General features: G+C 47.3%; 2 protein-coding genes across 2 annotated transcripts; one reads left to right on the forward strand and one right to left on the reverse strand.

Moving 5' to 3' along the window:
* Positions 1-853: 853 nt before the first annotated feature.
* LOC123086901 (probable E3 ubiquitin-protein ligase ARI3) lies at positions 854-4,396 on the forward strand. Its single transcript, XM_044508728.1, has 5 exons — positions 854-1,184; positions 2,024-2,056; positions 2,161-2,452; positions 2,695-3,175; positions 3,428-4,396. The coding sequence occupies exons 1-5, from the start codon at positions 1,008-1,010 to the stop codon at positions 4,089-4,091; spliced, it is 1,647 nt and encodes a 548-aa protein (XP_044364663.1). The 5' UTR covers positions 854-1,007; the 3' UTR covers positions 4,092-4,396.
* Positions 4,397-6,245: 1,849 nt separating this feature from the next.
* LOC123082288 (metacaspase-1) lies at positions 6,246-7,675 on the reverse strand. Its single transcript, XM_044504652.1, has 3 exons — positions 7,318-7,675; positions 6,893-7,232; positions 6,246-6,811 (listed from the first exon to the last, which is right to left on the reverse strand). The coding sequence occupies exons 1-3, from the start codon at positions 7,673-7,675 to the stop codon at positions 6,424-6,426; spliced, it is 1,086 nt and encodes a 361-aa protein (XP_044360587.1). The 3' UTR covers positions 6,246-6,423.
* Positions 7,676-24,180: the final 16,505 nt, after the last annotated feature.

The raw sequence follows: 24,180 nt of genomic DNA on the forward strand, positions 1-24,180 counted from the left end.
CGTCCCGCCGGCTTTTCGTAGATGCGCCATCGCTCCCGCCATCTCCCACCCCTGCGCGGCAAGGCGTGACGTTCCCCTCCCCTGCATCGCTTGAGCCTGGTTCGCTGGAAACGGCCAATTCAGCCGTTCCTAGCGGGCCAGGCCGAGGGGTGCTTTGAAGTCCGTGCTATGCGGACCAAACAGTAAACACAGTCATTCAAACGGTCCAAAAACATCCCGCGCGGGGCCTGACTTGGCCTAATGCAGACTACCAAACGCGTCCTTATAGATTCCAAAGATTAACCGAGCAATTACACACCGCGTACTAGTTGCAAAATCCAACCAAACAGCTTCCAGCCTTACACGCGGTGTTGCTCCCTTTCCCAAACTCCAATGCTACCTTTTGTCACAAAAAAAAGCACATATGCTATCTCCCCCATCTAACAATCGCGGTGAGGTGGCACAGCTTGCATGTGCGTCGCAATAAGTTATCCGGGCCTACCATGCACCCACCCGTTCTAAAATAAGCGTCGTGATTGTAGGTGCATAATTAATTGCGAAAGCGACATGACATAATTGCATGCGCTAAAAAATAAGTGGGCATGTGCATAGCCAGTTCCCGAAGGAACCAGATTACCCTTCAGTAAAAGTTGTAGGAGTATTTGTCTTTTTTTTTTTGAACATCAGTAATAAAAAGTTGTATTTGTCGTTCAGGTGGATTGCGATTGTCTTATGAGTTACCGTCCGGTTCCAACACGTCAAACACCCACATGCCCGAGTCGAACCTCCCCTCCCCTCCCCTGACCTTCCGGCCTTTGCCCTCCGGAGACGAAAAGCGCCTGCCTTTAAACCCCTCTGGCCTCTGCCAGCGGTCCGCTGCGGCTTGCTTACCCAGCCACCAGCCAAAATCCGCGACCAAAGTGCCAAGCCTTCTCCCCGAAGCCTTTCCGGAAAAACCCTCGCCCCCTTCCTTCTCCCCCGCCCCACACCCCCACCCCGGCAGGCAGCGATCAAGCCCCGCCATCGCCATGGCCAGCGACGACGACTGCTACTACTACTACGACGACGACGGCGACGGCGAGGAGGATGAGGAGGACGGGGAGGAGGCGGCCGACTGGGACGGCCTGGCGGTGGGGGCGGACGAGGACGACCTCGGCCTGCTCGAGGACGACCCGCCGCACTCGGAGCGCCGCGTCGATTGCTGGGTGAGTTCTCGCGGCCGGCCGGCGGATTCCGCGCCCTTGGATTGCGTGCGCGTGCGGGTTATCGGGGCGAGATCGGGGGGATTCGAGCCTCCACGTGCCCCTCACCCTTCGCCAGACCAGGCCGAATTTCGCGTCTTTTTTTTAAGACTACTACTTGCGCGTCTCTGCATTCTGCTCTGGGTGCCTCTGTTATCCCCTTTCAGCAGCGCACTAGTTTGGCGAAGCAGTTTCCTCGCCAGATCGGCTCCGGACGGGACGGGTTTGCTATCAGTTAATCCCGACTGATACAGAGTCCCAATGTGATTGATCGGTGAAACAATATTGCCAGTGGCGTGACCGATCTGGAAATCACCCAGTAGCTCTGTTCGTTTCAAACTCTGTTTTAGTTGCGACATCTTTTAGTTCCTGGTTTGCTGATACCATAGTAAAATTACGAATCACATTTTATGCATAGGACACTATGGGCATGCAGAGCTTCCCTCCTTGAAAGCATAATTTGTTCTACTAATTACAATTTTAAGGACCATACAAATCATTTATAAGACAATAACTGCAAAATCAAGGCATCAGGCATAGATTCCACTCCTGGATTGCTGATAGTTCAGCTCCTGTCTGTTACCAAAGCTCAAAGCTCTGAACCTCTCATCTTTACAGTAAAATATCGATTATTCGCTCAAAGTAATTATCTTATTCTATCCAATCGTTTGTACTTCTCTTTTGCATTGTCTGTGATTTATGCCTCCGGATTAACCAACTGCAGTAGAATGTATAATATTTTTTGAAGAAGATTCTTATGGTTGTTTAATTAAGGTTTTAACATTTTATAACTGTTGTTGTAGGCTATTACAGAAGACACCCTTTCTGCGGCCCAGGTAATGAGCCATGCTGGTCATTTCTTATGATTTCAAAGCTAGATTCAGTCCGTCTACTGCTAGTTGAGGCTCACTGACTGTTTCTTTATCTACTATACCTACAGCAAGAAGACTTGTCCACAATGATGAATTTGCTCAATATAAAGCAGCACCAGGCGCGCAGTCTCTTCATTCACCACCGATGGAAGATAGACTGCATCTATGATTGCCTTGACAGGAAGGGGCGGGACCGCATGCTCAGAGAAGCAGGCATTGTACTGCAGGAGAAGAGTAGCATGCTAATAGGTGCCTTAAGAACACCCTCGACAAGTGTCCAATGCAACGTGTGCTTTGATGATGACTTGTCCCCGGCCGCTGTCTCAACTATGGACTGTGGCCATTGCTTCTGCAATGACTGTGAGTTCATCATGCCTTCTCCTCAGTAGTTATTTTATGACCCTGCATAGTTACTTTAAGGTGTACAGTTATTCTGATATGTACAATGACTGATCTTATGCAATGCAACCACCACCACCAGCAGCAGCAGCAGAGGATTAAAAACACTTGCAAAACACGTCTACGCTTGCTTACCCCTAACACCTGAAAATAAAAACAAAAACAAAAACATTTGCTTACCGGGCACTTAAATTTTTTTCCAGGTTGGACAGAGCACTTCAATGCAGCCATAGACGGCGGCAAGAAGCAGATACGTTGCATGGAGGTGAAGTGCTTGGCTATTTGTGATGAGGGCATTGTGCAGCGCCTACTTGGCCAGAAGTACCCCGATGCAGCCAAGCGCTTTGATCGCTTCCTACTGGAGTCTTATCTTGAGGACAATGACTTCGTGAAGTGGTGCCCCAGCATCCCACACTGTGGACGCGCAATCCGTGTGGGCACTGGTGATCGTTACTGCGAGGTCAAGTGTCTCTGTGGTGTCAGCTTCTGCTTCAACTGTATGGAGCAGACACACTCACCGTGCCCGTGTACCATATGGAAGCAGTGGAACACCAGGATCCATGGCGAGTCAGAGAACATCAAATGGATCGTTAAAAACACCAAGAGCTGCCCCAAGTGCTTCAAGCCAATTGAGAAGCGTGACGGTTGCAACCTGGTCAAGTGCAAGTGTGGCCAGTATATGTGGTAAGCTCTTTTTACATATGGGGTCATCTGTTCGTGAAAACATGTGAGCTCGACTGCCCAATCAGCAATCTGTGAACTGCTCATTAGTGTGCCTTTGGGATAAATTTCACCCCATTGTTTCTGCACATGCTTATTGCAGTGCTTACATGGCTAATTCACTCGTTCTCTAAGGAATGTTCTTATGTTACCTGCTGCATGGATCCTATTCCGACTTAAATCAGTTATTGATTATTTGTTCTTTTATGAATGCAGCTGGCTATGTGGTGGACCGACAGGTAGCGCGCACACATGGACAAACATTGAGGGCCACAGCTGCAACCGATACAAGGAGAGCAAGGACAAGGTGGACACAGGCAGGCGGCAGCTAGAGCGATACGCGCATTACTGCAACCGGTTCAAGATCCATGAGGACTCATACAAGGAGCAGCACGAAAAGCTGGGGCCGGCCATCAAAGAGAAAGTGAAACAGCTGGAGTCGAACCACCTGCGACCAAGGCTGATCAGGGACGGCGACTGGCTGACCGATGCACACCAGCGCCTGCTCTGGTCACGGCAGGTGGTGTCTCGATCTTATGCGTTCGCCTACCACATGTTCGGCGGCGAACTGCGGGCGCACCGGTCAGAGCGGGGCAGCCTGGCCCCGGCGCAGAATCTGTTCGAGAGCCAGCAGGAGCAGCTGGAGCGCCACGTGGAGCAGCTGTCGAAGGTGCTCGTCACGGATATCCCGGCGCTGCCTGACCAGGAGATAGTGAAGGTGAAGCAGGAGGTCGTCAACCTCGACAAGATCCTCGAGAGGCTCTGCGGGGAGATGTACACCTGCATTCAGGACGAGCTGCTGCCGCTGCTCACGGAGCCCATGGACATCGCCGCGTACACGCCCGACGGCCCTGTGCGGGCCAAGGTGTTCCGGGCGTGACTGTGACAGGCTTCACTCGGATGCTGCTCGGGGCGGACAGACGGTGTGGCGGCAACTGATGAGTGAAGACCACCTTGACATGCATCAATCTAATGCAAATGTGGACGTACAGTAAGGAGGAATGATTTAGGCTGTGGTCTGAGGTTAGTGGAGGCCTCGCACGCTCTAGGAGGACCTAACCTAAGTACCTAAGTAAGTAGTACTAATATAGATTATTACGTATTAGTTTGCAAGTGAAGCACGTATGTACGGGTTCATCCAGGTATTTGTGGTGTCTATACTAAGCGTTGTTCTGGAACTACATATTTCTGATGGCCTTAACCACTTTCAGAAATTGGATCTTAACCCACACTTTACTAGGGCAAATCATCAAACCCCTGATAAAGTGTGGCAAATCATCTAATCCCCCCTTAATCTCGTATTTTTAGTCTGCATATAAGATTTGTCTGAAGTTAAATTATGAAGTTTGACAAATTTTATAGAAAGAAACATCAACATTCACAACACAAAATTAATATTGGTAGATGCATGGTGAAACTAATTTTTGCTATTATATAACTTTAATATTGAAGATGTTGATATCTATTAATATATTTGGTCAAACTTTTTAAAGTTTGACTTTAGATAAATCTTGTATGCAGAGTAAAAAGAAAAGAAAAGAGTATATATAGAAGAACTTTGGGAGTTGTTCATGAATAAATTATTTTATTCCCTAACATGAAGAAAATGTGTGTGTTCAATTGTTGTATGTAATGTTTACATGGCATGTGTGTGTTCAATTGTTGCATGTAATGTTGATGTGCTATGTGTATGTGCAATCTATGAGAGAAATGTTTCCATTGAGTGATATATTGATTATATTGGAGTTCAAGTTATGTATAATTAAGGCCTTGTTCGGTAGTCCGCCGGCTCCAGAAATACGAGGATCTGCGGAATGGGTGTTTCCCTGCTCCTCTATTTTCAGCTGAAGCTACCCCGCTCCGGGAGTGGAGTTCTGGAGTGGCGAGACTCCGAACAGGCCCTAAGTGTGGTTCATTCGAGTGCTTAATTAAGTTGTGTAATGTTTCACTATTTTGTATCTTTTAAATCCCAAAATGTTCTAGTGATGAAGTTGTTTTTTGCAGCAAAGACCCTGTTGCAATTGCAACAAAGGGTTTTATTGCAATTACGACAGACACATCCATAAACTGGAAATGCTTTTGCAATAAAGGATATATATATATATATATATATATATATATATATATATATATATATATATATATATATATATATATATTTGGATTCCAAAAGGTTAAGAATTTTTTAAAAAATTAAAATTTTGAAATAAAATGTTTAATAACTCATAAATGTTTGCGGATTCACAAAATGTCCAGGATTTTTAAAAAAGTTTGTGTATTCAAAAGTGTTCGTAATTTTTAAAACAAATGTTCGGGAAATAAAAAAAAGTTCATCGTTTTTTAGAAAAGTTCTTGTATTAAAAAATGTTAATGAAATTGAACAAAATTTTGGCACTTAAAAAAATGTTAATGAAATTGAACAATTTTTTTGAGAAAAGTTCTTTTTTTTTGCTTCATTTTTATTCAGTTTCCTACGGGTTATTTCTCCATTTTTTTTGTTTGGTTTTTTCTTCTCTATTTTGCATTGTTCTTTTATTTGTATTCGTTTTCACGCTATATTTTTGTACCAGCCAAAACATTTTTAAATAATTTTTAATATAAATTCGATCAAACTTTTCAAAGTTTGACTTCGGACAAATCTTATATGCGAAGTAAAAAAAAGGAGGGAATATATATACAAGGACTTTGTGGGTGCTTAGAGCTAATTTATTTCCGTCAAGTTGATTTTGTTCCCAGCCATGCGGAAAATGGGTTTTGAAAAGTCAGTTCCGAGACCGAGCTCATAAACAGCAAAATAGGAATAGGAAAAAAAAATATAAAAGATAAGGTCTGATCTTGTTTTTGCCAACAAAATCGTTGTTGTGTTCTAACTATGTGCAAATTTCCTGAAGAGATGTCATTCCTGGTGCCGTGGAAAAATCCTCGGTGCTCTACGAAGTCTAAAAAATAGATTAGCACTGATTTTGATTTTTTTTACAAAGCAACAGAAATGCCCTTTCTTCATGAAAAAATGCATCAGGTCAGAACAAGATTATTTTTGTTGTCAAAATAATTCAGATCCCTTCTAGTACATCGATTTTCTTCATGGAGAAAAACATTTTTTTAAAGCTAAAAAAAGACAAATTTCTTATTCTGCCACAGCGACTTTTTTTTTTTGAACTTCACAGCGACTTGATTGATCCAGCACAATCCAGCATCACCAGGAAGACCGTTCATAGCAGAAATTGCGTCCGGCTGATGTCGAATTTGTCCGACGAGGTCAGCTGCGGCTCCTGCACGCCGCTGAAGTTGACCACCTTGCGGACGAGCGAGCAGACGGGCGCGGGGAGCTTGCAGCTGACCCGGCCGTCGGCGTTGCGCTCGCGGATGATCGCCCTTATCGTCGCCAGCAGCTGCGCGTAGGTGGGCGTCCGCTGCGCGAACAGCGCCGCCGTGAAGAAGCTGTACGTCAGGGCCCCCATGCCCACCAGCTCGTCGCCGACCCCGTCGGTCGACGTCTGGGTGTCGGCGCAGCCGCTGATCAGGACCGCCTGCCCGCCGCTCGTCTTCTTCCAGGCGCCGTTCGGAGCGCTCTGGTCCGTCCATTCCGATTCTCCGTTCCTCCAAAATGGCAAAACAATGGCATCATTAATCGATTATTACTACGTGCAGTGCGGCGTCGATGATCTTGTACTCTAGTACTTTTTGATTTTGCAGAGGTTGGGGAGATCGAGGACGGTGCCGCTGTGGCAGGCGTCGACGATCGCGTGGAGCCGGACGCCGTGCACGAGCGGCCGGACCAGGGCCGCGTTGATCTCGTCGTCCCGGATGTCGCTGCCGTCGTCGTCCGGGTCCGAGTCGACCGGGCAGAGCACCTCGTCCTTCCCGTCCCGCTCGTCGCCGTCCTCGTCGCGCACCTGGTCGCCGTGGCCGGAGAAATGGAACACGAGGGAGTCGCCGGAGCCGCAGCCGTGCACGAGCCACCGCATCGCCAGCAGGATGTTGGACTTGGTCGGCGTCCGGTACGGGTCGCGCTCCTCGTCTGGCAATGGCAAGCAGCACAAGAATGACAATCGGACAAGAAACTCGGATCGGATGCACTGGCTTGGGTGTTCGTCCGTCGTTACCGGTGAGGACGAGGACGCACTGGCTTGGGAACCCGTACTTCTGGGTGAGCAGAAAGCTCATGCTCTTGACGTCGGTGATCGGGCCGCTCAGCTCAGGGAGATGTGTGCCCGTGTAGCTGATGCCGACCAGGAGGGCGCGCTTGTCGCCGCGGACTCTGGGGTAGCCCGCCTCCCGCAGCCTCGGCGGCGTTGCTGGCCTCGTGCGGCCGCCGCCCGCCATGTTGGTGATCATGTTCACCACGAAGCCCATGGCGCCGTGCCGCCGCCCGACGCGCGTCACCCCGCGGCAGTGCGCGCAATGCACAACGCGTGCGCCCCGCGGGACGGACAGGCCCTCGCCGCAGTGACCACACTCCATGGCTTGGCGTGCATCTCTCTTCTCAACTCCATGCCCCTTTTTATAGTGCTACATCGAGCCGGTAAAAGGCCATGATTGGAATGACCATCAAGCATTTTTGCAGGGATGGTTGGAGAATCGAATGCATCGTAGCACCGTGAACATTAACAAACTGCGCGGAGGAGTATGTGGGCATATGATTCTAGCAACCACTGCTACCACATAATGAAATAAAGAAAAGAAAGAACAGTGCAGCATTCATCTTTTCTCAGTGGGACGTGCCGGTTAAGAGCATCTCTAGCAAATCTTGCAAAATCTCAACCCGTATAAAGCTTTTGCAGTTCATGGAAAAGGATATGCGGGTCAGCACGGGCGAGGTCAGACTCAGACCTCGTAAAACGTACTCGTAAAAAAAAGATATTCGATGAATATGCTCTTTTACGGGTCGCCTACGCGGGCTGCATCGACCCGCAAACTGAAGACGCCCAATTATCAAATTTGACATCGATTCCAACAAATGAGTTCAAATTCAAACAATAGAACACAGTTCACACGCAAATAAAAGCTTAGTTTTGTAGGACAAACACAAAAGGGGGTCCTGCAAAAGTGACGATCACGTCCGGCATCATCTTGGTCGATCTTCACTCCATGCCATCGAGTCCATGAGGTCATCGGGACCACCAAGTCTACCTCCGGCGCTTGTTCCAACTCCCGCGCCGAAATCATCGACTGGTGCACTAAACGCATCGGCGACATTGGTTTCAAACCCCGTTGAGAAAACATCTCCGGCACTGTACACACACTGGCCGACGCAACCATTCTCCTCTTTAAGATTTCTCTTCTTGCCATTATTTGGTGAGGTTGTCTATGTCATTGCGGTTCAATGTCATGATCTTGTTCTCTTTGGCAAGCAACTTGGACACGGCTTTGTTTTCAGCGGCACGTGCTCTTCTCTCCTCAATGGCCGCTTTGCGCAGCCCCTCGTCCTTGAGCAATTGCCATTTTTCTTGCTTCTCCAGTGCCTTCTTCTCGGCCAACTCTTTCTTAATCTCTAACGTCTTCGCTAACATCAACTCATTTGATTGCACCATGACACCAATCTTGTCCCGCAAGCTCGACGCTTTGTTCTCTCTCTTCATCTTCTCCTTAGTCTTCTTGTTGCCATTGGGCTTGTTCAAGTTTCTTGGGCCATCGTTGTAACGCCCTCGATGCGGCTATATCTCCCACGTGTCGAAGCACGACTTAGAGGCACAACCGCATTGAAAGCTATGTCGCAAGTGAGGTAATCTTCACACAACCCATGTAATACATAAGGGAAAGAGATACATAGTTGGCTTACAATCGCCACTTCACACAATTACATGAATAAAGCATTACATCAACCAGATACAATCAAGGTCCGACTACGGAACCCAAAATAAAAGAAGACTACCCCAAATGCTACACAGATCCCCCGATTGTCCCGACTGGGCTCCACTACTGATCAACTGAAAAAGGAACAACACAAAGAACGAGATCTTCATCGAGCTCCTCCTTGAGCTTGGTTGCGTCACCTGCACGGTCTCATCGGCACCTGCAAGCTGGTTTTGGAAGTATCTGTGAGTCACGGGGACTCAACAATCTCACACCCTCGCGATCAAGACTATTTAAGCTTATAGGAAGGGTAAAAGGGTATGAGGTGGAGCTGCAGCAAGCGACTAGCATATATGGTGGCTAACATACGCAAAAGAGAGCGAGAAGAGAAGGCAAAAGCACGGTCGAACAACTATGATCAAGAAGTGATCCTAGAACAACCTACGTCAAGCATTACTCCAACACCGTGTTCACTTCCCGGACCCCGCCGAGAAGAGACCATCATGGTAACACACGCGGTTGATGTATTTTAATTAAGATCACCTTTAGGTTTTCTACAACCGGACATTAACAAATTCCCATATGCCCATAACCGCGGGCACGGCTTTCGAAAGTTCAATACCCTGCAGGGGTGTCCCAACTTAGCTCATCACAAGCTCTCACGGTCAACGAAGGATATTCCTTCTAGCGGGAAGACCCGATCAGACTCGAAATCCCGGTTACAAGACATCCTCGACAATGGTAAAACAAGTCCAGCAAGACCACCCGATGCGCCGACATCCCGATAGGAGCTGCACATATCTTGTTCTCAGGGCAACACCGGATAAACAATCCATACAACTAAAACCAGCCCTCGAGTTTCCCCGAGGTGGCGCTGCAAGGGGCTCTAGTTTGGACCAACACTTAGACAAGCATTGGCCCGGGGGTTTAAAATAAAGATGACCCTTGGGCTGGCCTAACCCAAGGAAAAAAAGGCTAGGTGGCAAATGGTAAAACCAATCTTGGGCCTTGCTGGAGGAGTTTTATTCAAAGCGAACTGTCAAGGGGTTCCCATTATAACCCAACCGCGTAAGGAACGCAGAATCCGGGAACATAACACCGATATGACGGAAACTAGGGCGGCAAGAGTGGAACAAAACACCAGGCATAAGACCGAGCCTTCCACCCTTTACCAAGTATATAGATGCATTAATTAAATAAGAGGTATTGTGATATCCCAACAAGTAAACATGTTCCAACAAGGAACAACATCTCCATGTTCCAACAAGGAACAAACTTCAATCTTCACCTGCAACTAACAGCGCTATAAGAGGGGCTGAGCAAAGCGGTAACATAGCCAAACAATGGTTTGCTAGGACAAGGTGGGTTAGAGGCTTGGTTCAACAATATGGGAGGCATGATAAGCAAGTGGTAGGTATCGCATCATAGGCATAGCAAAAGAGCGAGCAACAAGCAAGCAAAGATAGAAGTGATTTCGAGGGTATGGTCATCTTGCCTGAAATCCCGCAAGGAAGAAGAACGAGTCCATGAAGAAGTCAAACAGACGTAGTCGACCGGATCCTCACAAACGCGACGATATCGGAACTAACTCGAAGAAGCATCACCGAAAAGAAGCAAACAACATGGTAAACAACCACCACATAAACATGGCATGATGCACAACCAAGTATGATGCATGTCCGGTTTAAATGTTCATGGCATGACAAAGTAAACAAGCAATTCTACATATTAAGTGGAGCTCAATATGCAACGAGTTGCATATTGACGAAACACCACATTAATTATTTATTTCTCTCTCGGTTAGGTACTCAAAAATATTAAATGTTGTTTAAACATGGCAAGAGGTGATACATAACAAAACTATACCATCTAAACAATTTAAATGGGGTCGGATATAACAAACAACAAATCCGGTAAATCCCCATATGCATTAGTAATTTGTTGCAACAACAATCTAAACATTTTAATTGTTGTTATCATGATGCGGATGACATGAACAAGTTTATGCAATTTTATGAAAAGTTGACAAGAGCATTATGAAGCATTTGTCACCATGGTGAAAAGGAAAAAGGGTGCCATGGCAAGGATAACAAAAACGGTGCCACGGCAACGTTCCGGTTTCGGTAACTCGATTGAGATACCGATGCAAAGGAGAAGTGTGCGGATGCGTGCAAAAGATGGTGGGGCGCTCCCGGATTCCGGGTGTCCCATGATTTGGCGACAAGGAAACGAGCGGCAATTTGGGCACGGTGCAAACACGAGCATCCCAAACATCGTAAGAATTCATTCTCGGACGATCGTCTCAGGGTTATACCTTCGAAGCGTGCATTATCGGAATGGATCGAATTCAGCGGTAGGGGTACACGTGTCAAAGGGGAAGTAGTTGTTCACGGGGTCATTGTGGGAAGTAGTGGTTCACGTGACGGTAGTTGAACTTGACGTTTGCATTACACGGGTCTTCAGTGACGGTCGTCGTACATGGTTCGGAGTGGTACTTGCATCTTCGGACTTGTCGATCTCGATTCTTGCGATGGTAGAGGTATACGTCTCGTTTTCGGAGAGGTACTTGGGGTCATTTGAACTTGTCGGTCTCGTCATCTCGAAGGGGTGCTTGCCGTTCTTAGCGATTCCGAAGATGGCGGTAGATGTACTTGGTGCCAATATGGTCTTCGCTTACTTGACGACTCCGGACGGGGCAACAAAACATAGTCGACCTTGCCGTTTCAGTGTAGTAGTGGAATGAACGTACCTTAGATGTTCCAGAACTACAACGATAAAATTATGACGACAACACCTTAGAGCTCAACTCCCCGGGACACTTCCACAAAACCCCTGACAGGAGGCACCAAGACAATGTTCTCGTCATAAAACCATCGGAACGATTCCAAGATAACCGCGTGATCCTAAACATTTTTTTTGTGAAATTTGAGAATAAAAGAGTCAAAACTCTACGTCAGGATGCCTTACCAGAGCGATGAGGAGACTGGGAAGTAAAAAGAATTCCTAAACTCTCCGATATATAATTCCTAAATGACTCAAAACATTTTTCTAGACACAACTCGGCCGCTAAAGACGATCAAGCAATGGGGCTCCTAAGGTCGGGGAAGGCTCTGATACCAACTTGTAACGCCCTCGATGCGGCTATAGCTCCCACGTGTTGAGGCACGACTTAGAGACATAATCGCATTGAAAGCAATGTCGCAAGTTAGGCCATCATCACAACATCCCATGTAAGATAAACAATAAAGGGGAGATAACATAGTTGGCTTACACTCGCCACTCAATCAAGTACATAAAATAGCATTACATTATTCAAACACTCATGGCCCGACTACGGCGCCAAAATGAAAGAACAACCCAACATGCGACACGGTCCCGATCACCCCCAACCGGGCACCACTACTGATCATCAGGGAAAGACACGTAGTAACGTTGAGAGTCCTCGTCGAACTCTCACTTGAGCTCAAGCGCGCCATCTGGAGAAGAATCATCAGGCCCTGCATCTGGTGTAATAGTAATCTGTGAGCCACAGGGACTCAGCAATCTCGCACCCTCGCGATCAAGACTATTTAAGCTTAATAGGAAAGGCAAGGTAAATATGTGGAGCTGCAGCAAGCGACTAGCATGTATGGTGGCTATCCTGTTCGCAAAAGAGAGCGAGAAGAGGAGGCAAAGCGCGAACGAGTAACTAGAGGGCAATCCTGCGGCAAACATTGCTCCAACACCGTGTCCACTTCCCGGACTCCGCCGAGAAGAGGCCATCACGGTAACTCACACAGTTGATTCATTTTAATTAAGTTAAGGTTCAAGTTATTTACAACCGGACATTAACAAATTCCCATCTGCCCATAACCGCGGGCACGGCTTTCGAAAGTTCAAATCCCTGCAGGGGAGTCCCAACTTAGCCCATGACAAGCTCTCGCGGTCAACGAAGGAATAGACCTCCTCCCGAGACGTTCCGATCAGACTCGGTGCCTCGGTTCTACAAGACACTTCGACAGGTTAAAACAAATCCAGCAACACCGCCCGAATGTGCCGACAAATCCCGATAGGAGCTGCACATATCTCTTTCTCAGGGCACACTCGGATTGTCCTAGGTACGGGTAGGCTAGCCCAGAGTTGTCCCTGGTGGCCACCGGCAGCTGATAGATGGACCAACACTCAGAGGAGCACTGGCCCAGGGGGGTTTAAATAAGATGACCCTCGGGCTCCGGAAACCCAAGGGAAAAAGAGGCTAGGTGGCAAATGGTAAAACCAAGGTTGGACATTGCTGGAAAAGCTTTAATCAAGGCGAACTATCAAGGGGTTCCCATTATCACCCAACCACGTAAGGAACGCAAAAATCCGGGAACATAACACCGATATGACGGAAACTAGGGCGGCAAGAGTGGAACAAAACACTAGGCGAGAGGCCGAGCCTTCCACCCTTTACCAAGTATATAGATGCATTAAGATAACATGGCAATATAATAATATCCCAACAAGTAAATAAATGTTCCAACAAGGAACGGTCTCCAATCTTCACCTGCAACTAGCAACGCTATAAGAGGGGCTGAGCAAAGCGGTAACATAGCCAATCAACGATTTGCTAGGACATGGTGGGTTAGAGGTTTGACATGGCAGTTTGGGAGGCATGATAAGCAAGTGGTAGGCATCGTAGCATAGGCATAGCAAAAGAGCGAGCATCTAGCAAATCAAAGATAGTAGTGATTTCGAGGGTATGATCATCTTGCCTGCAAAGTTGTCAGAGTTGACTGGATCCTCGAAAGCAAACTCAACGGGCTCCTCGTTAACGAACTCGTCTCCCGGTCTACCCAAACAAGACAAACAAGCAACAAGGACACAATCAACCACGTGCAAGGCTCAAACAATATGATGCAAACATGGTATGCTATGCGGGATGCGATGCGGGATGCATATGCAAGATGTGACAAGGAATGCATGAACCTGGCCTCAACATGGAAAACCAAGTGTGCCCCTGGAAAGATGAGATGAAATCGCTTGAAAACGATATAAAGAATGCCGGAATCGAAGTTACGGTTTGGAAATGGCAAGCGATTCAAATATGACCACGTTCTGTGATTTACAGCAAGTAGCCATCTAAATTCAACAAGATGAACATGCTACAGCACCCAAACATGGCAACAAAATACATGACAGGGATGCATTCAAGATGCTTAACAAAAGTCTAGCACTGAGCTACGGCCAATTCATCCATTAACAGGTTCAAACAAGCATGGCAAAAATGCATTTGACAAACAGATTTCAGACTTGGTGAAATTAACACTTGTCCGGAATTTCAGATCAGATAGCCCTCTTCGGAGCATGAAAACTATATGCTACAGGACCTGAACATGGCAAAGTAAAGCATGGCATGGAGCTACTCCAAGAGCTTAACAAAAGTCCATTAGTGACCTTGAGCCAAAAGGGATCAGAAAAATACAATTGCAAGCATGTGAACATGGCAAAAACATAATCAGATCACAGACTTAGTGAAAACTGGAGCATGCTGAAAACAGATATCAAGTAGGCATGTTTACGAGCTCGATGCACTCACTATAGAGCAAGTCATGACAATCTAAGCATACACCCATCAAGAATACACAAAATTCAAGCTAGACATGGCAAGAACAATAACATAGCATGCACGGATCAACTATAACATCATCGGCAAAATCGCTAACAAGTAGACAATCTGCCCAGATTCACGAAATGACAAAAGTAGAGCTCGATTGACTCAAGCTAGGGTGCTCCATAATTGCAAACAAAGACATGGATGGATAGAGCACTACAAGATTAACAAAACATCCTTACTGATCATCCTCAAAAGAGGCACGGATCACTAGGAAACAACATGAACATATGGCCATATGAGATAAACAACTCAAGGACTTAGTGGAAATGCTAAGTCCCTGAAATCAGCATTAGCAAATGCCTCACTTTGCAAGCTTGTGCTAGTCACCACACACATCACAAAAATACATGGGTTGCACCTCTGAAAAGATGGCAAAACCCTTAACAAAACATATGTAGAGCTCATGGGCATATCATGCACACAATAATCATGGCAAAAATGACAAATATCTAAATGGAGCAGCAGATCTGACAATTAACTCAAGTAGCACTCTTCTAATAGCATTTCAGGCATCGAGATGAACTCAAATGAAAATGATGCAATGAGATGAAATGATGTACTCTCTAAGATGAACATTTTGATATGCTATATGCCAAAAACGGAGCTACGGATGCGGAGATATAGCACGATGAACAGGAGCAAATTATTAGGGTTTCAGGGCAAAAGTCAACCGTCCCAATTTCCAGATCTGGATCTGGCACGGATTCTGAAGCAGGCCGCCGGAGTTACTGTTGACCGACGGAGATGAAGCTCGCCGGAGGTCGACGGGGAGGCGGAGGAGAGGCTCGCCGAAGAAGGTCGCCGGCCCCGGGCGCGGTGGAGGTGGCCGCGAGCGACGAGGGGCGGCCGGAGGCGTGGCGACGAGGGAGCTCGCCGGAGTTGGCGCCGGGCGGCGGAGTGGCGGCCGGGCGCGGGGAAGACGGCAGCGGGGGCGCGATGGTGCGGCGGCTCGGGCGCGCGGGCCGGGAGGGCCCCGCCTGGGCCCCGGTGGACCGGCGCGCGGGCAGGACGACGATGTGGGCGCGGCGGCGCGGGCCAATGGCGTGGCGACACGTGGTGGTGGGGTGGAGACAGACACGTCCGTTGGTGGCGAAAATGTCCGGCGGCGGCGAACGAAGTGGATCTAGGGTTTTCGGGAGGAAGGGGAAGGAGAAATTCGGGGGTGTCTTTAAATAGGCATAGAGGGAGCTAGGAGAGTCCAAATGAGGTGCAGTTTTCGGCCACGCGATCGTGATCGAACGCTCTAGATGATGGAGCAGGTTTTGGTGGGTTTTGGACCAAATTGGAGGGGTGTTGGGCTGCAACACACACGAGGCCTTTTCGGTCCCTCGGTTAACTGTTGGAGTATCAAACGAAGTCCAAATGGTACGAAACTTGACAGGCGGTCTACCGGTAGTAAACCAAGGCCGCTTGGCAAGTATCGGTCCAATCCATAAATGTTTAAACCCCACACACGAAAGAAAGGTAGAAATGACCACCGAAGGAGAACGAAGCGCCGGAATGCAAAACGGACAACGGGGAAAATGCTCGAATGCATGAGATGAACACGTATGCAAATGCAATGCACATGATGACATGATATGAGATGCATGACAACGAGAACAACACACGGAGACAAAAACCCGAACCCGAGAAAATAAAATAACTTAAGGCCGCAAAAGGCAAGAGTTGGAGTACATATTGGGTAAGTTACATCCGGGGTGTTACAACACTCCACCACTACGAAAGGATCTCGTCCCGAGATCTAGGACTGAAAGAACACCGGGTACTCAGAACGGAGGTGATCCTCGCGTTCCCAGGTAGCTTCACGGTCGGAATGGTGTGACCACTTGACTTTGAGGAATTTGATTGACTTGTTGCGAGTCTTGCGTTCAGTCTCTTCAAGAATAGCAACAGGGTGCTCACGATAGGAGAGATCTTCTTGGAGCTCAATGTCCTCGAAGTTGACGGTGCGGTCAGGAGTCTTGAAGCACTTTCGGAGCTGAGAGACATGGAACACGTCATGAACATTTGCAAAGTTTGAAGGAAGCTCGAGTTGATAGGCGAGATCGCCTCTCTTGCTGACAATCTTGAAAGGTCCCACGTATCTAGGGGCAAGCTTCCCTTTGATACCGAAGCGACGAGTACCTTTCATTGGAGAGACGCGGAGGTAAACATGATCTCCGATCTCGAAAGCCAAATCACGGTGCTTACTACCATAGTAGCTCTTCTGGCGGGATTGGGCTGCTTTGATGTTATCTCGAATGACTTTGCACATTTCTTCTGCCTCTGTGATTAAGTCATTTCCGAGAAGCTGACGTTCACCGGTTTCAGACCAGTTGAGAGGGGTACGACACTTCCTGCCATACAGAATTTCAAATGGGGCCTTGCCCGAACTTGCTTGAAAACTGTTATTGTAGGAGAATTCAGCATAAGGAAGACAATCCTCCCACTTCATGCCGAAGGAGATCACACAAGCCCTGAGCATATCTTCAAGAATCTGATTGACACGCTCGACTTGACCGCTAGTTTGAGGATGGAAAGCTGTGCTGAAGCGGATGTTGGTGCCCATGGCCTTCTGAAAAGAATCCCAAAACTTGGAGGTAAAGATGTTGCCACGGTCTGAAGAGATCACTTGTGGAATACCGTGCAGAGAGACAGTACGAGAGGTATAGAGTTCCGCCAATTGAGCTGCAGTGATTGACTCTTTGATAGGCAGAAAGTGAGCCACTTTAGTGAGTTTATCGATGACAACGAATATAGCATCATTGCCACGTTTGGACTTTGGAAACCCAGTCACGAAGTCCATTTCAATGTGGTCAAACTTCCATTCTGGAATGGCAAGAGGTTGGAGGAGACCCGCTGGTCTTTGGTGTTCTGCCTTCACTCTTCTACAGACATCACACTCATTCACAAATTGAGCAATCTCGCGCTTCATTCGAGTCCACCAATAAGCCTGCTTGAGGTCCTGATACATCTTCGTGCTCCCAGGGTGAATGGAGAGGAGAGAATTGTGAGCCTCGTTCATGATCACTTTACGAAGTTCACCTTTGGGTACAACAATACGATCCTCGAAGAAGAGAGTATCCTTGTCATCAAGGCGGTAGCACTTGTACTTGGGTTGACTCTTGGCAATCCCAATCTTCACCTTTTTCACCATAGCATCAAGAAGCTGAGCTTGGCGAATCTGGTCTTCCAAGGTAGGAGAGACTTGAAGGTTGGCGAGGAAACCTTGAGGAACAACTTGCAGATTGAGTTTGCGGAAAGCTTCACAAAGCTCGGGTTGATAAGGCTTGAGAATCAGACTGTTGCAATAGGCCTTTCTGCTCAATGCGTCAGCAATCACATTGGCCTTGCCTGGAGTATACTCGCTACTCGGATTATACTCTTGAATCATTTCGACCCAACGAGTTTGCCTGAGGTTGAGATTAGGCTGAGTGAAGATGCACTTCAGACTCTTGTGATCAGTGAAAATGTCCACTTTTCTTCCCAATAAGAGATGTCTCCAAGTCAAAAGAGCATGCACAACTGCCGCCAACTCGAGATCATGAGTGGGGCAGTTCTTCTCATTGGGCTTCAACTGGCGAGAGGTATAAGCAACAACTTTCTTCTCTTGCATCAATACTGCGCTAAGACCTTGGAGAGAGGCATCACAAAAGACCTCGTACGGCTTGGATTCATCAGGCGGAGTCAGAACTGGAGCGGTGACCAATTTCTCTTTCAAAGTGTTGAAAGCAATTTTACACTCCGGAGACCAAACATACTTGACGTGCTTCTGGAGAAGATTTGAGAGAGGCTTCGCGATCTTAGAAAAGTTTTCAACGAATCTTTGACAGTAGCTTGCGAGACCGAGGAAGCTACGGAGTTGCTTCACGTTCTGAGGAGGTTCCCAATTCACAATTGCAGACACCTTCTCAGGATTCACCGCAATGCCCTTGGCAGAGATGATATGACCAAGATAAAGAACCTCATCGAGCCAAAATTCGCACTTGGAGAACTTGGCGTAGAACTGGTGTTCCCTCAGCTTATCGAGTACCAAACGCAAGTGCTTGGCATGATCTTCCTTGTTCTTCGAGAAAACCAGAATGTCATCGAGATAGACCAAAACGAAGTCATTGGTGTAGGCGTTGAAGATGAATTTCATCATGCGAGAGAATGTCGGAGGATCGTTGACGAGGCCAAAAGACATGACAGTGTATTCATATGACCCATAGCTTGTCCTGAAAGCCGTCTTGGGAATATCTTGCTCACGGATTCGAATCTGATGATAACCCATACGGAGATCAAGCTTGGAGAATACTTGGGCACCTTTGAGTTGTTCGAAAAGCTCATTGATGTTGGGAAGTGGGTATTTGTTCTTGATGGTCTTCTTGTTCAATGGACGGTAATCAACACAAAGTCGGCCCGTTCCATCCTTCTTCTTCACAAAAAGAACACCACAACCCCACGGAGAAGAACTAGGCCGGATGAGACCCATTCTTTCTTGAATATTGAGTTGCTTCTTCAGCTCCTTCAACTCTTCAGGTCCGAGCTTGTAAGGACGCTTGCACACAGGTTCCGTGCCAGGCTCAAGATCGATGACGAATTCAACTGGCCGGTGCGGAGGCATTCCTGGAAGCTCTTTTGGAAAGACGTCTTGATATTCACAAACGACTGGAATTTGCGAGATAGCATCCAGTTCACCCTTCTCATTGAGAGAAAACAGACGGATGGTATCATCACGAGCGGCAAAGACAATTACATCCTCAGACGAATGAGTCAACTGAATCTGCCTGGCTGCACAGTCAAGATGTGCCTTGTGCTTAGAAAGCCAATCCATTCCGAGAATAAGATCAATATCCGAGTCACCAAGAACCGTTGGAGAAGCCAGAAACTTGTAGTCACCCAAGGTGATAGTAACATCCGGAACGATGGAGTTAGCATGCATGCGCTTACCGGGAGAGACAACTGCTAACAGACTAGGCAAAACTTGCGAAACCAATTCATGCCTAGATGTAAACGGTCTCGAGATGAAACAATGTGATGCACCAGTGTCAAAAAGAACTTTTGCAGGAACATCGTTAACAGGAAGGTTAGCCATGATGACATCTGACGAGTCCTCTGCCTGAGCTGCATTCATCAAGTTGACCTTGGCGTGCTTGGGGTTATGCTTGACCACAGCTGTACTTGCCGATCTGACAGGAGGAGGAGGAGGAAGACGCCTCTGGTTGAAACACTTGTTGGCATAGTGAACCTTCTGTTGGCACTTGTTGCACGTGACCTCTGAAAGCGGACGGTGATACGGAGCACTCGATCTTGGAGCTTGAGACGAAGTCTTGTTCTGAAAGCCAGGGTTGGGTGGGTGGGAAGATCCACTGCCACCTTTGCTCTTTTGCTGATACGGCTGACGAAACGGAGGAGGAGGAAGCCAATACTTCTGCTGCTTGGACACTTGAGTAGAGGAAGAAGGAGTAGCATCTCTGACTCTCTTCTTGGAAGCATCACACCTCAGTTGAGCGGCCTCTTGCTTTAGTGCCATGTTGTAGAACTCATCGTACCTCAAGGGCTCAAAGAGAACAAGAGCTAGCTGGATTTCTTCTCTGAGATCACCCCTGAACTGGTATATCATGCTCTTCTCGTCAGGGACGTCCTGCTTGGCAAAGCGGGCGAGCTTCTGGAACAACTTGTTGTAGTCATAGACAGACAAAGAGCCTTGCTTCAGGTTGCGGAATTCCTCACGCTTGCTTTCAACCACGCCTTGAGGAATATGATGAGCTTTGAAGTCTTGATGGAATTCATCCCAGGTAATAGCACGTCCACCTCTGGAATCCTTGTACTGCTGGAACCATTCTGCAGCTTGATCTTTGAGTTGGAAGGAAGCGAACTTGACGAAGTCCTCAGGCCTGACGTTACTGCACTCAAAATGCTTGCACAGATCCACAAGCCAATCGTCGGCATCAGTAGCCTCAACACAATTGCTGAAAGTCTTTGGCCCATTAGCAAGGAACTGGTTGAGTGTAGCAAAGTGATTCTGATTGTTGCCTTGGTTCCCTTGGTTTCCTTGATTGCGCTCTTGAAGAATTTGCATGATCAACTATGTGTTTGGATTGGTTGCGGCCATCACAGCTTGCCATGCCTCCAGAGGAGGTGGAGGTGGTGGCGGATCTTGATTCTGATTCTGATTGGTGCTCTTAGCGGGAGCCATCCTGAAGAGGTTGACCACCGTTAGCACATAGACAGATAAAATGAAGCTGAATCCAACGGAATGAAAATTGCAACATAAAGTCTTCACATCCGAACAAAATGAACGAATGCATTCCTTTTGAAATGGTCACATATCCATAAATTGAGAAGCCACTTAGAATTTAGGTAGAGAAATAAATCAACAAGGTACAGATCAAGAACGAATACTCGATAAGAAATCCCAATCTCAAACCAAATATCCGTGGAAGAAGAACTAGAGCTACAAGAATTCCCACCTATGAAACTCCCGAACCTTTCCGGTTATGCAATCAGGTGTTGGGGATACAGGGGAAGCATAATATCTCACCCAAATCTAGCAAATCCTACATCCAGCTGTATCCATCCTTCAACACATAACCGAGAAAAACTTCGGAAACCATCTACCTCAACCTTCGAAAAGCATCCGTTATACAAGTTATGGCGATACTCTCGAACTCCCGCCCCAGTACTGGGTGGCATCGAGGTTATCTCACCGACGAACTGCATAAAAGAGATTTTCGATGTCGGCGTACTAAACTCAGGTATTCCAGAACTGCAACGATAAAATTATGACGACAACACCTCAGAGCTCAACTCCCCGGGACACTTCCACAAAACCCCTGACAGGAGGCACCAAGACAATGTTCTCGTCATAAAACCATCGGAACGATTCCAAGATACCCGCGTGATCCTAATTTTTTTTGTGAAATTTGAGAAGAGAAGAGTCAAAACTCTACGTCAGGATGCCTTACCAGAGCGATGAGGAGACTGGGAAGTAAAAAGAATTCCTAAACTCTCCGATATATAATTCCTAAATGACTCAAAACATTTTTCTAGACACAACTCGGCCGCTAAAGACGATCAAGCAATGGGGCTCCTAAGGTCGGGGAAGGCTCTGATACCAACTTGTAACGCCCTCGATGCGGCTATAGCTCCCACGTGTCGAGGCACGACTTAGAGACATAACCGCATTGAAAGCAATGTCGCAAGTTAGGCCATCATCACAACATCCCATGTAAGATAAACAATAAAGGGGAGATAACATAGTTGGCTTACACTCGCCACATCAATCAAGTACATAAAATAGCATTACATCATTCAAACACTCATGGCCCGACTACGGCGCCAAAATAAAAGAACAACCCAACATGCGACACGGTCCTGATCACCCCCAACTGGGCACCACTACTGATCATCAGGGAAAGACACGTAGTAATGTTGAGAGTCCTCGTTAAACTCCCACTTGAGCTCAAGCGCGCCATCTGGAGCGGAATCATCAGGCCCTGCATCTGGTGTAATAGTAATCTGTGAGCCACACGGACTCAGCAATCTCGCACCCTCGCGATCAAGACTATTTAAGCTTAATAGGAAAGGCAAGGTAAATATGTGGAGCTGCAGCAAGCGACTAGCATGTATGGTGGCTATTCTGTTCGCAAAAGAGAGCGAGAAGAGGAGGCAAAGCGCGAACGAGTAACTAGAGGGCAATCCTGTGGCAAACATTACTCCAACACCGTGTCCACTTCCCGGACTCCGCCAAGAAGAGGCCATCACGGTAACTCACACAGTTGATTCATTTTAATTAAGTTAAGGTTCAAGTTATCTACAACCGGACATTAACAAATTCCCATCTGCCCATAACCGCGGGCACGGCTTTCGAAATTTCAAATCCCTGCAGGGGAGTCCCAACTTAGCCCATGACAAGCTCTCACGGTCAACGAAGGAATAGACCTCCTCCCGAGATGTTCCGATCAGACTCGGTGCCTCGGTTCCACAAGACACTTCGACAGGTTAAAACAAATCCAGCAACACCGCCCGAATGTGCCGACAAATCCCGATAGGAGCTGCACATATCTCTTTCTCAGGGCACACTCAGATTGTCCTAGGTACGGGTAGGCCAGCCCAGAGTTGCCCCTGGTGGCCACCGGCAGCTGACAGGTGGACCAACACTCAGAGGAGCACTGGCCCGAGGGGGTTTAAATAAGATGACCCTCGGGCTCCGGAAACCCAAGGGAAAAAGAGGCTAGGTGGCAAATGGTAAAACCAAGGCTGGGCATTGCTGGAAAAGCTTTAATCAAGGCGAACTATCAAGGGGTTCCCATTATCACCCAACCGCGTAAGGAACGCAAAAATTCGGGAACATAACACCGATATGACGAAAACTAGGGCGGCAAGAGTGGAACAAAACACTAGGCGAGAGGCCCAGCCTTCCACCCTTCACCAAGTATATAGATGCATTAAGATAACATGGCAATATAATAATATCCCAACAAGTAAATAAATGTTCCAACAAGGAACGGTCTCCAATCTTCACCTGCAACTAGCAACGCGATAAGAGGGGCTGAGCAAAGCGGTAACATAGCCAATCAACGGTTTGCTAGGACATGGCGGGTTAGAGGTTTGACATGGCAATTTGGGAGGCATGATAAGCAAGTGGTAGGCATCGTAGCATAGGCATAGAAAAAGAGCGAGCATCTAGAGAAGCAAAGATAGTAGTGATTTCGAGGGTATGATCATCTTGCCTGCAAAGTTGTCAGAGTTGACTGGATCCTCGAAAGCAAACTCAACGGGCTCCTCGTTAGCGAACTCGTCTCCCGGTCTACCCAAACAAGACAAACAAGCAACAAGGACACAATCAACCACGTGCAAGGCTCAAACAATATGATGCAAACATGGTATGCTATGCGGGATGCGATGCGGGATGCATATGCAAGATGTGACAAGGAATGCATGAACCTGGCATCAACTTGGAAAACCAAGTGTGCCGCTGGAAAGATGATATGAAATCGCTTGAAAACGATATAAAGAATGCCAGAATCGGAGTTACGGTTTGGAAATGGCAAGCGATTCAAATATGACCACGTTTTGCGATTTACAGCAAGTAGCCATCTAAATTCAACAAGATGAACGTGCTACAGCACCCAAATATGGCAATAAAATACATGGCAGGGATGCATTCAAGATTCTTAACAAAAGTCTAGCACTGAGCTACGGCCAATTCATCCATTAACAGGTTCAAACAAGCATGGCAAAAATGCATTTGACAAACAGATTTCAGACTTAGTGAAATTAACACTTGTCTGGAATTTCAGATCAGATAGCCCTCTTCGGAGCATGAAAACTATATGCTACAGGACCTGAACATGGCAAAGTAAAGTATGGCATGGAGCTACTCCAAGAGCTTAACAAAAGTCCCTTAGTGACCTTGAGCCAAAAGGGATCAGAAAAATACAATTGCAAGCATGTGAACATGGCAAAAACATAATCAGATCATAGACTTAGTGAAAACTGAAGCATGCTGAAAATAGATATCAAGTAGGCATGTTTACGAGCTCGATGCACTCACTATAGAGCAAGTCAT

This window comes from Triticum aestivum, chromosome 4A, assembly GCF_018294505.1.
Source record: "Triticum aestivum cultivar Chinese Spring chromosome 4A, IWGSC CS RefSeq v2.1, whole genome shotgun sequence".
Classification (NCBI taxonomy): Eukaryota; Viridiplantae; Streptophyta; class Magnoliopsida; order Poales; family Poaceae; genus Triticum; species Triticum aestivum.